The 11,805-nt window shown below is 35.0% G+C and overlaps 2 protein-coding genes across 2 annotated transcripts; one reads left to right on the top strand and one right to left on the bottom strand.

Annotated features, from left to right (window-relative positions):
• Nucleotides 1-351: 351 nt before the first annotated feature.
• On the bottom strand, nucleotides 352-2,007 carry LOC113290983 (carbon catabolite repressor protein 4 homolog 1-like). Its single transcript, XM_026540564.1, has 6 exons — nucleotides 1,919-2,007; nucleotides 990-1,076; nucleotides 830-910; nucleotides 664-750; nucleotides 470-556; nucleotides 352-363 (listed from the first exon to the last, which is right to left on the bottom strand). The coding sequence occupies exons 1-6, from the start codon at nucleotides 1,952-1,954 to the stop codon at nucleotides 352-354; spliced, it is 390 nt and encodes a 129-aa protein (XP_026396349.1). The 5' UTR covers nucleotides 1,955-2,007.
• Nucleotides 2,008-2,640: 633 nt separating this feature from the next.
• Nucleotides 2,641-6,096, top strand: LOC113288153 (mitochondrial import inner membrane translocase subunit TIM50-like). The gene is made up of 11 exons (XM_026537114.1): nucleotides 2,641-2,977; nucleotides 3,145-3,233; nucleotides 3,368-3,404; nucleotides 3,693-3,754; nucleotides 3,838-3,944; nucleotides 4,135-4,246; nucleotides 4,348-4,446; nucleotides 4,526-4,682; nucleotides 4,787-4,889; nucleotides 5,090-5,141; nucleotides 5,799-6,096. Exons 1-10 carry the CDS (start codon nucleotides 2,773-2,775, stop codon nucleotides 5,127-5,129), a joined length of 1,011 nt encoding a protein of 336 aa, XP_026392899.1. The 5' UTR covers nucleotides 2,641-2,772; the 3' UTR covers nucleotides 5,130-5,141; nucleotides 5,799-6,096.
• The last annotated feature ends 5,709 nt before the right edge of the window (nucleotides 6,097-11,805 follow it).

Genomic DNA, 11,805 nt, shown 5'->3' with positions numbered 1-11,805 from the left:
ATTCGAGTACATATCTGCTACACTACTTACAAATATGAGTACATATCTGTCGCGCTGCTTACAAATAGAACACGTATCCGCTAAACTGCTTACAAATTCGAGTATATATCTGCTGCTTACGAATTCGAGTATGTATCTGTTGAACTGCTTACAGGAAAAGTACATGTTTGTTAGAATCAATGATAAATAAATTAGAAAACGTTTTACATCACATATATTGTAGGATCATACCATTAATCTCTAGTATTTCTTTAATACAAAAGAGGTACAGTTTTGCATGATTGAACAGGGTGACATAACCACTAAAAAACTAACCAACAAAATTAATGTCCATAAGAAGCTACTGAATATCTACAGCAAACCCTGAAAGTGATTATCAAGGATCGAGTGATACATAGAAAACTAGAGTAACATATTAGGATGCTTTGCACAAATGAAAATGTAACAAACAACATTTCAATTTTCTTACCACACAAAGAAGCTGCCGCTTTCCAGGAGTATCGGCTCCGTGGTTGCTAAATTTTGCTTCCAGAACCGCTATTAGCGCAACATTATCCTATACAAAATTGAATGGACAAATAGAATAATACAGGGAGTAAGATTCTGGGAAAGAATCTAAGCACCAACTAACTGCATAAGAGACCCCCAAAGAAGAAAAATCACCTTAAGAAGTCGAGATAAAGCAGCTTTCTTCTGAGTGATTGGGACCACAACATCTGTCAGTGACTGAGCAGCCTTGTTGAATTCGACCTACATACAAAAGTAAACTGTTTAACATGTGAACCAACAGAGTAACAATAATTCAAAAGAAAGTCTGTCATCTCCAAACCTCGTATTTCTTCACATGGGAAAATCTGTCCCTTCGGAAAAATGTTGCACAACCATCGATAGCATAAGTCCCGGTGTAAACCTACAGTGAACAGATTCATTATCACAAACTAAATATTTGGAGTTTATGACCATTAAATCAAAAATGTCCGCAAGCAAACCTCTGTTGTCTTCTTCTTGTAGAGAGCTTGATAACCATGTTTGTCCAACTCAGGGGCGAAAAACTCATCAAAATGATCACTTTGAACCTGAAATAAGAAATGATTAGCTTTGTTGCAACTAAATCCTTAACTTAAGGATTGGCTATGTGGACATAATCTTGAATCCAAGCTAATACAGCAATTTCATATCTAAATAACTAATATGAGACAAGAATAGTTTTTTTCTTATTTAATATTCCAGTTCATTATACATGCACTGGAATACCATGAAAAGGAAAAACCAGAATGGCTTCTGTCAAAATTATTTGATGTAAGAGAGAAGTTTGTAACAATACGTCATATATGTACTGCATATTCATGAACTAAAAAATCAATTGCATGTCAAGAAGAAGTGATGAATCCATGCATATAACTGAATCAAAGCACATACTTCAGTATTACACATACATACTCATGGATCAAACCCAAAAACAATAGCAAAACTCAGAAATATAAACGAATCAAAGCACATATTTCAGTATTACACATACTTACTCATGGATCGAACCCAAAAACAGTGGAAAACTTTTGAATATAACCGAATCAAAGCACATATTTCAGTATTACACATACGTACTCATGGATCGAACCCAAAAACAATGGAAAAACTCTGAATATAACCGAATCAAAGCACATATTTCAGTACTCACATACGTACTCATAGATCGAACCAAAAAAAATGGCAAAAATTTGAATATAACCGAATCATACGAATTTTGTATCAGTACGTCGTATACGTACTGTCAATTCATACACAAAAGCAAACTGTATCAAACCTAAAAACATAATAGCATCATGAAAATCGATTTGATCTTCATAATACAATCGGAAAAAAAATCAAATGAAGAAAAACGAACAAAATAATCAAAAAAAATGATTAAAAAACATACCCGGAAACACAAACAAATCTTCTCGTCGTAAATCATAACGATGCATCATCATCATCTTCTTCTTCTTCTTAATAAATTGAGTTTCTGTCAGTACGGGATATACGTATTGTTGCTTCATATACAAAAACAAACTGAAACACATCTAAAACCAACAAAATGGAAGTGGTATAAGTAAATCTAAAAATGAAATGAACAAAAAAATATGATTATTCATCTAGATCTGGTAAATAATCATCAAATCAAACATGGAGATAGAAAAGCGTAATCAAACACAACAACGATTCGATCGTGAAACCCTAAAATAAACATTGATTTGATAGAAACGAGAAAAATTGAAGAATTTTTTTTGGATCTGTACAGAATCCATTTGCAGCAGCAATGAGAAGAAAGAGAAGAAGAAAACGAATATGAAAGGTTAATGTTCTTCTCGTGCTTATAATCCCTGTTAAATAGGGAGGGTTATTTGTGGTATTTTAAAATTTCGCATTAATTATCCCGCACGTGTAAGGACCCGGGCTTAAAAAATTAGGTCCATTTTTATGTTTTCTCTTAATTATGGACCTCTGTTTACTGGGCTTTAGTGGGTGGACCTGCCACTAACTAAGAACACTATAATAGGATCTATAGGTAATTCCTACGTTGGAAAATGGTGACCGTAGTTACTGCATATATCCATCGAACACGCGGGAACGCACTGACGGCTAAGAGCTGTCCTCCAACATCACATCCAACGGCGATGGACTGCGCTATCCATTAACAGAGAAAAACCTCAAGATCTTACATCTAGACACCCTGTCCTTAAACCCTAACATTTCTCACTCTCACTGAGAGAAACTAGACAGAGTAGACTAACAATGTCTCGAATCGTTCGGTCTCGGATTCTATCCTATCTTTCTAAGAACAGTAAACCCTTTAGTTCAAGTACCTCTGCAAATTCTCCCAAGGAACCCACAATTTCCTCCGTAAGTACTCCAGAGAAAAAGCCATGGGGTATTCTTAAATATGGAATTTTTGGAGCTTTTACTGGACTTGCTGCAACTGTTGGTTATGCTACTTACGGTTTGTTTCTCCAATTCCTTAAATTTGATAACCTATCACTTACGATTTCACAAAGTGCAAATCTTACAACTGAATGTCATTTTAATTGAAGAATTTTGAAATCTAAAGTAGAAGATTTCATCTAACATGGACATAATACACAACTAATTCTTTTCTTGTTTAACCAGCATATACTTCAGAAGAAATAGACATAAAGACGAAGGCGTTTCGTGAATCGGCAAATCGTAACATTGGCGACGATGCATCTTCTTTAGAGGTCAGTGTTACTGATACATATGTAATATGTGGGATTATGGCATTGTTACTTATGTTTTCTGGTATTGGCATTTGATGACAATGTCCGTTTGTTTATCATCTAACATTAATATGAATTCATTCCTCTCTTTACAGAAGCTCGGGGGTTTGTTTTATTCAGTTGCTACAACAGGTAAATGGTGATGTATAGCGGTGTTTTTTCTTCTTCTAATCCATTATACTGTAATTCTCGTCTTAGTACGAATTGTTCATTGTCTTGCATATATAAGCTTCTTCTTCTCTAGATTAATTCTCTTTGACATGGTCCAGTTACACCTTTTTTTTTTGTTTTTTAATCGGTAATACCGTAATAGGGTCCATTTAGACTACCACTGAGAAGTTGTTTCAGTCCTCGTATTATGATTATTTTGCTTTTCCTTTTGGTTGCTGCTTGAATAGTTTGTGGTATTTGGTATTTCAGTTCCTGCTAAGAGCGTTGAGTTATATCTGGATTTAAGAAGAACATTTGAAGAACATGTTCGGGTTTGTACAATTCTCCAAACCCTATTTTGGATTGAGCAATGTAACTAGTTCGTTTTTCTTATCTACTCGTACAATGGCGCCAGGGGTTCACTGAACCATCTTCTGAGAAGCTTCTTCCAGATTTACCTCCTCAAGAGAAGCAGATCTTTACACTTGTTTTGGATTTGAATGAGACTCTGGTCTATTCTGATCGGACGGTAATTTTCTTCTCAATCACTAGACCAATTGGTGTCGTCTTTTCTCTTTACACTCTAGTGTAAACTCATTAGCTTCTGTTTATTCGTCTATTTTTGAAGTGATTCTGTTCCAAAAGCAGAAGTGCTTCGTTGTAAATGTTCTTCCCAAGGTCATTTCATCTAACTGATAATGCAATCTGGTTTCATGAAACGTGAGAGAGGTTGGAAAACCTTTAAAAGACCAGGAGTTGATGCTTTCTTGCAACACCTTGCCCCATTTTATGAAATTGTCATGTACAGCGACCAGATGAGTACGGTAAATTTGATTTAATCTATCTGTGTTCACTATTACAGTCTTCAGAATGTCCATCCTTTAAATGTTAATTTTAGTCATTGTTGTGTGTGGCTGTTGTTTAGTATGTCGATCCTATTATTGAAAGGCTGGATCAGAAGGGGTGTATTCGATATAGACTATCAAGGTCAGCAACTCGCTATCAAGAGGGGAAGCATTACAGGGTAAAACTTGGGTGATTACACCAGCTATAATTAGACTCAGATGGAGTATTACTATAAAATTTGTAATTTCTTGTGTCAGGATTTGTCAAAGCTGAACCGAGATCCATCAAGGATTCTCTATGTCAGTGGGCATGCCCTAGAATCTAGCTTACAGCCAGATAATTGTGTCCCTATCAAACCTTGGAAGATGGAAGCAGATGATACGACACTGTTAGATCTTATTCCATTTCTTGACTGTAAGTATGTTGGTTCAATGTCTTTTAAGTATTGGGGAACCTTTTGATTATACACTATAATAACAATCCCCTTGAGAAGCTAATGATGTTCAATCTCTGTCTAGATGTTGCACGCCATAGACCAACTGATATAAGGCCAGTCTTAGAATCTTACAAAGGCCATGATATTGCGAAAGAATTCACTGAGCGTTCCAAGGAAACTCAGAGGTAAAATAGTTATGGAAGCTCTTAATTTCAGAATATTCATCATGAAGGTAGTACCCCTTCCAGCAAGAAATTGACATTGTTTAAGGTGGCAGTATTACTTGTATTACTATAAATCATTCTTAACCACACCATTTATTTTCTGTTGCCAAATTCTTGATGTATGAGTACTGAAGTTGGTTCTCTTACTTATGGTGGTTCAGGCGCATTCAAGAACAAAAGCAGCAAGGTCGACTGTGGTGACGTTGAATCCCTGTAAGTTATGTTTGTAGTATTCAAAGACAGTAGTCATAGTTGATCTCGAAGCTGCAAAAGAAGTAAGATGTAGATTAGCCCCCTTTGATCTGATTGTTTGACTCATTTCTTTGCATAATTTCTGAAATAATAATAATAATAAATGTAGAATCAAATGTTTCAAAAAAAGCTTGGTATGTTCCGTTTCAGTCACAGTTCAAACGGATTTCCTTGATTATTGGTTAAGAGCACTGACAGTGGTAGATTCTAATTTCAAGCGTAAAATTGATAACTTTTGAATGTATTGTTGATGAGAGAAACATTCTCAATTACTGGATGGTGTCTCACATTGTTTCAAGAAACCATCTTGTTATGTATAACAAACAATTGCTGTATGTAATTGTTGAAATAACTAATGATAAAGAGGATCTGTAACTTCCTGCCAATCACATATGCACAAAAGATAGAAAGCCTTGTACTGTTATACCTATAAAGTTTTGAATGATATCATGACCCGTATTTAGTGAGGTGAACTTTATACCTGTTCAAGTATGTTTATCACCCCAAGTGCATGTACCTCCACTAGTTGGAGGTGAAACAGAAAAGGTAGGAGGAGGATATTTATATAATGCTGGGGCAAATATAAAATGAGAAGCTGAACTTGCCCCTTTTTTACAGAACTTGGTCAGTGGAGTGTGGATGGTATCTTTGTCAACTAAACCATTTTTGGTCTGGTACGATGTTTGTTCCAGTCGCATCATGCTAAAGGTTTCCTTTGGGTATCTAATGCTATCTGGTTCTGCTCCTGCTCCTGCTCCATGTTAGTGAATCGTGTTTCTCGTCTGACAATCTTACTGTTTACATTATCTCTTATGTGATTTACCTCATGGTTGGTGTGGAAGTGAGGGCAATGGCCGCATGAGGCGGTTCACTATAGGCACTTATGATAATTTTTATCTTAACATTTATTTATGCTTGTGCATGTTTCGTGTAGTATTTAAAAATTTAGTTGTTTTTTCTTCTGAGGGAGGTTCCCCTCGCACTGTCTCAGACATTGGACGTTATTTTTGTGATTGAAAACCAAACACCATTAGATTTGAAGCTAATATTTTGGGGATATGTTCCTCTTATAAACCTCTACGTTCCTATACAAATGAGCATATTCAGAAATACTTAACCTCACCATTATTTACTGATCTTAATTTCAATGGTTAAAAATTCGTTAGTTTTCAACAACTCAATTTCAAAGTAGTGGATGGTGGTGCTATGTCTAGGAATGCAGTCATTTTTGGTAGGTATGTAGAGCTTTGAAAAGAGAAGATATCCCTAAATATTAGCTTCAAGTTCGATACCATTTGATTTATTCAAAAAAAAAAAGAGAATAAAAGTGCAAGGGAATCTTCCTCTTTTCTTTTTTCTTTCCAAATGCTCTTTTTCTCTTGTTGATCGATAAATTAAATCATTTTAGCACATGAAAGTTAGCCATGGCTCATTCGACCTAAAGGATAGGCGACAAAACCACCCACGCAGCAAGAACTGAACCGCCACTGCAGATTAGCCAAAACTAAAGGAATCTACCTGCCAGACACCGGACAAACCAAACCAAACCAAAATTTAGCTGTTTCTAGAAACTTGCATAGCTCGGGATAAAATCACTTGTCTGGCTGCGGGGAGGCTCAAATTTTGACCCAAGTTTGCTTATAGAGAAGGAACCTGTAAAACAAAATTTCTAGACAAACCGCCACCTAAACTGCGCCCAAACCGCTGACATACATGGGATGGCCTCAACTCACCCTTAAATGGCCCCACTGCTGATTCGCAGCGTCCGGATCCCACTAGCCCCCTTACGTGATGGTTCCCCTGCTGATTCGCAGCGTCCGGATCCCACTTGCCCCCTTACGTGATGGTTTTAGTCTTTTAGAGTAGTTTTCGGGACGGTCTGTAAAATAAATAGCATGTATAACAGTTCATGCGACAGTTATCACGTTCAAACTGAGATAGGATCATACTAAGCATATTCTTTAAAGTTAAAACCGAATTTTATCAGCATATGATTATGAACGAGCCAGACTAAACTAGTCTTCACTTACGGGTTGTTTATCTAGTCAGGCCGACTCAAAAATTATTATGAAAAAACAGACAATCTAACACCTAAAAACTGCCGAAACAGGCAACAAGTCATATTCGAGTCAGATCCAAACTAACAACTTGTTAGACTTTGAATGGGGTATCGGACAAAAACTAAAATAAACTGAGTTTCCCGCGCATGACAACCAATAGAGCTTTTAGAGTCAAAAATAACGGTTATCCACTTATCCTTGCGCGTTCTTTTTGTCCCTGTTGTTCTCCTGTCCATACGTTATTAGGTATTGTAACTTTTGCATCAGTATAATTGCAATTTATTGCTAAATATCTCCTTAGCTCCGCTGGTTAATCACGATTGACTGCATGACTGGTTTTGTCTTTGCTCTTTAAGCTTTATGCTCGAAAGACGACAACATTTGCATGCGTTATTTTGTTTGTGTCGTTTTGTTAAAAGAGTTTGTTTCCTTTTGGTGGTGTTTAAGAATAGTACAGTGAATCCATTTTATTCCATTTAAAATCCGAATAAACGTTATATATTTTGCACAAAGGTCCACGATTGAGGCCAATGTAGTAAATTCCCAATCCCAGCTCTTTCTGGCCGAAATCTGGACACGATTCTGAAAAGATTTTCGGAAATTTTCGAAATATCTCTTGCGAATGATCATTTCAAATTTTGGTACGTCTATAGCTTGTATATATCAAGCATTGCGAGGCCAAATCCTATGTGCTAGATGGCCGCTAGGTTAGAAAAAAAGCGTCTATCTTTTAACAATATTTCCCTCTCTAGATTTATCTCGCACGTGAATTAGTAGCGAGATAGTTTCGTTAAATGATTCAGCATAGAGAAAATCAATTTTTCAACATTTGGTTCAGCACAGATTAATTTATTTTTTGATCCGACGGTTGAAATGATTATACTGTTCCACTCAGCACAACCACGTGAAATGGTTCAACATATCTATATGCTAGATTATAATTGCCATAAAACTTATGAGGTTATTCTAACTTCCAATCTAAATACTAGATTAGAAGACCATAGGACTTAGCCTTAGCAAGCATTTTCCTATGATGCGCCACAAGAGAGACTGCATGTGTGTTATTAATCAGAGATGGTAAGTTAACCAACTAATGCCCCAACGTGGCTAGAAGAGAACGCAAAGAGAAATGGGAATTGGGTATACTAATATACATAGTTAAAAACCCATTATCTCTGAGAAACTGTATTGGCGTGTCTGGATAATGGTAAACAAATTTTATTCCCTAAAGAGAGGGTATTTAAATCTGGCGTTATTTGGGGCGACCCTCAAAGAATTAGGGGCGACTGAATAAGACAAAATAGGTTGAAAATACTTATATGTCCTTTATAATCGGTAGTTTAGTATTCTTTTTATCTACCGATTTTGACTATGTTCTTCTCTTCTTTGAGAAATTCAAAATTCTATTGGTTTTGAAAATTTTGAATTTTGAGCTACTACCACAATCGATAGATAAATAACATCACGAAACAACCGATTGTGTAATAGAGAAATTCAAAATTCCATTGGTTTTTGAAAATTTCGAATTTGGAACTACTAGCACAATCGGTAGATAAAGAACATCACGAGACTACCCATTGTATAATCGGTAGATAATAAACATCACGAAACAACCGATTGTGCAAATAGAGAAATTCAAAATTCCATTGGTTTTTGAAAATTTCGAATTTGGGACTACTAGCACAATCGGTAGATAATGAACATCACGAGACTACCGATTGTATAATCGGTAGATAATAAACATCACGAGTCTACCGATTGTGAAAATAGAGAAACTCAAAATTCCATTGGTTTTTGAAAATTTCGAATTTGGGACTACTAGAGCAATCGGTAGATAATGAACATCACGAGACTACCGATTGTAAAATCGGTAGATAATAAACATCAGGAGTCTACCGATTGTGAAAATAGAGAAACTCAAAATTCCATTGATTTTTGAAAATTTCGAATTTGGGACTACTAGCACAATTGGTAGATAATGAACATCACGAGACTACCATTTTAACTACCGATTATAATTTTCGTAACACAAATAAAAATACATCAAACTAAACTACTAATTGTAGTTTTATCTACCGATTATGGAGGGTATAGTTACCATTTCGAAAAATCACCGATAAGGGATGACTTAATTTTACGCTTGGATGACATTTTTTATCTTTTTGTGTCGCCCCTAATTCTTTTAGGGTAGCCCCTAATGACGCCAGGTATTTAAACCCATATCTCTCCATATTTTGTATTCCTTTGATTTTTGGGACCCTATTCTTAACCGTTCTGTTTTTCAAACATGAGAATGTGATTATATTACCAGGAAACTGATTCCATCCCCTCCAACCAAACACGTTATACAAGTTTTTCTTCTTCGTTACTTGTATAACAATAGTTATCAGATTTTTCTTCTTCCCGTTTATCCTTTTTTCACCCAACTAGATATATTAACACCCATTAAAAGACGTGTAAGTGTAGATGTATCATTTTCTTTTTCTTTCTTTAATAATTGTTATCAATTTTTCTATCCTCATCAAATAAATATGATTTTAGGGCTTGATTTTTCCATTTTTTTCGTCCAAATAAAACTATTAAACCTTTGATTTGGCAATAAGAAAATGAGAATCCCGTAAAGGCGATTTTGTCGCCAAAATCTTGTCTCGACGAGATTGGAGATTTCGTCTTGCTTCACAACCGAGACCTAAAAAACTGACAAGATCTTGGTTGTCTCGGTTGAAATCAACCACACTGGTTGAGACCATTGATGATTGGGTATATTAATGTACTAAGAAGTTAAATAAAAATATTTATCGTGAGAGCAAGTATTTCAAAATAAACTGTCTTGGGACCCTATAAAACTCTGAAAGTTTATTTTATAAATAACAATTATTGTGGTATTTTGGTACATATATTGAGTATCTGGATAAAATTTCTGGTGTATACTTAAAAATACAGAGATTTTTCTTAATTTAAACGGTTCCAGAAAGGTATCTGGTCAAATACATGAGTGTCAGTCTAATGAATATCAAACTAGCAAAAAAAAAGGAAAAAAAGGCTTTTGAAAGTAACGAATACGATAACAAACTACATTCTTCCCGCAAAAATTGTGATTGTTTAATTGTCTATTATAGCTCAGATATTTATAAACTAAAAATTAAACAATAAAATAAAAATAATGGTTAAGGAATCATTATTCATCGCCAAATATACAATCGATTAGAAAATAACATCTATCAAGTCATCTCTCTTTCTACCAATAATCCTAAAGTATCCCTTGGATATTATACACTCCGAAAATTTTCTTATATCAACAAGTAACACAACAATCACTGTAGGAACTCTTTTCACTTAACGACCTAGCGCAACAATGCACTCGGGTTAAATCTAACGAAAGTAATGGTAATTGCGAAATAAGTTATTCAAAGCAAACTGGTTTTCCAAGAGCACAATAGTCTTGTATAAATTCTTTTCACTAAATAACTTGGTGCAACATCGCACTCGGGTTAAATCAACGAAAACAACGGGATTTACAAAATAGTTTATTTAAAGCAATCTGGTTTGTTAAGAGTCGCTCGAATTTACCTTAGGTTATGCTCTACATGCATGTATGGTAACATTCTGTAATTAGCAACTACATGTTTCTACTTGTTAATAGACTCTTAGGACATTAATGTATCACAAACCCTAATGTAGTTTTAGACATATGTTCATATTCAATAACCTCTTAGAAGAACAAGAGAAAAATCATGCAGAAGTTATATGAAACATAAACTATATCCATAGATATCATAAAAAAATTAAATTTACTTCTAAATAAAAGGTGTATTATGTAGACTATTTCTTATGTGAACTTCCGTCAATTTAAAGCGGACAAGAGTACCCTTGGATAATCTCAAATAGAGATATCCGAGTCATAAGCATTGATTAACGTACAACATGTTTATACTCTTAATTACACATATAAATCAATATAGTGTGAGGGGAAAAAGTAATACAAGACATCCGAAATTTTGTTAACGAGGAAAACTACAAAGCAGAATAACCTCGATCCTCGTCCAGTTTGAACACACACTATATTAAGTTTCTACAATCATTAACTTACTGTTAGAGCATAACTCGGTTGAACCCACCAAGCGTCGGTATGTCAAGTTTGGTTGTCATATTTTAGTGAATCAAAACTCATTTAAAGAGTCGCTTGATTATGTACTAGAGTCAACTTCGTATAAGTTCGCTTGAAAGTATTAGGATATGAAACATTACAAGTATTGTGAAGACTTGAAGAAGTGAAGAAGCAAGGATCTACAACGACAATAACATCCTTCCACTTGAGGTTATTGATATTTGACTTGAACTGTTTCATTCCCTAACGTATCTTTCAAGTCGTGCATATTGAAAACAAAACTGCGAAGCATGATTGAACTCTAGATAGACATAGTATTAAGGAATACAATACGAGGTTTATTGCTTAACCATTAAACTTTGTACATAATACATCGACATAATCGTTTTAATTCTATTGTGATTATGTGTGGCTATGAGGTGAGTATTTCCTAGGAAAAAACGTTTTAACATGTGTT

This window comes from Papaver somniferum, chromosome 6, assembly GCF_003573695.1.
Source record: "Papaver somniferum cultivar HN1 chromosome 6, ASM357369v1, whole genome shotgun sequence".
Classification (NCBI taxonomy): Eukaryota; Viridiplantae; Streptophyta; class Magnoliopsida; order Ranunculales; family Papaveraceae; genus Papaver; species Papaver somniferum.
The sequence above is the reverse complement of the archived record's forward strand: the minus strand, read 5'-3'. Positions and strand labels throughout refer to the sequence as shown.

Excerpts from the sequence above, each read along its gene's own strand:
- LOC113290983 (XM_026540564.1), bottom strand. The coding sequence starts at position 1,954 with ATGATTTACGACGAGAAGATTTGTTTGTGTTTCCGG. Across the intron at positions 751-829 it reads CCCATGTGAAGAAATACGAG|GTCGAATTCAACAAGGCTGC; the intron begins GTTTGGAGATGA and ends TTTTGTATGTAG. Across the intron at positions 557-663 it reads CTTTATCTCGACTTCTTAAG|GATAATGTTGCGCTAATAGC; the intron begins GTGATTTTTCTT and ends AATTTTGTATAG.
- LOC113288153 (XM_026537114.1), top strand. The coding sequence starts at position 2,773 with ATGTCTCGAATCGTTCGGTCTCGGATTCTATCCTATCTTTCTAAGAAC. Across the intron at positions 4,683-4,786 it reads TCTTATTCCATTTCTTGACT|ATGTTGCACGCCATAGACCA; the intron begins GTAAGTATGTTG and ends ATCTCTGTCTAG. Across the intron at positions 4,890-5,089 it reads CGTTCCAAGGAAACTCAGAG|GCGCATTCAAGAACAAAAGC; the intron begins GTAAAATAGTTA and ends ATGGTGGTTCAG.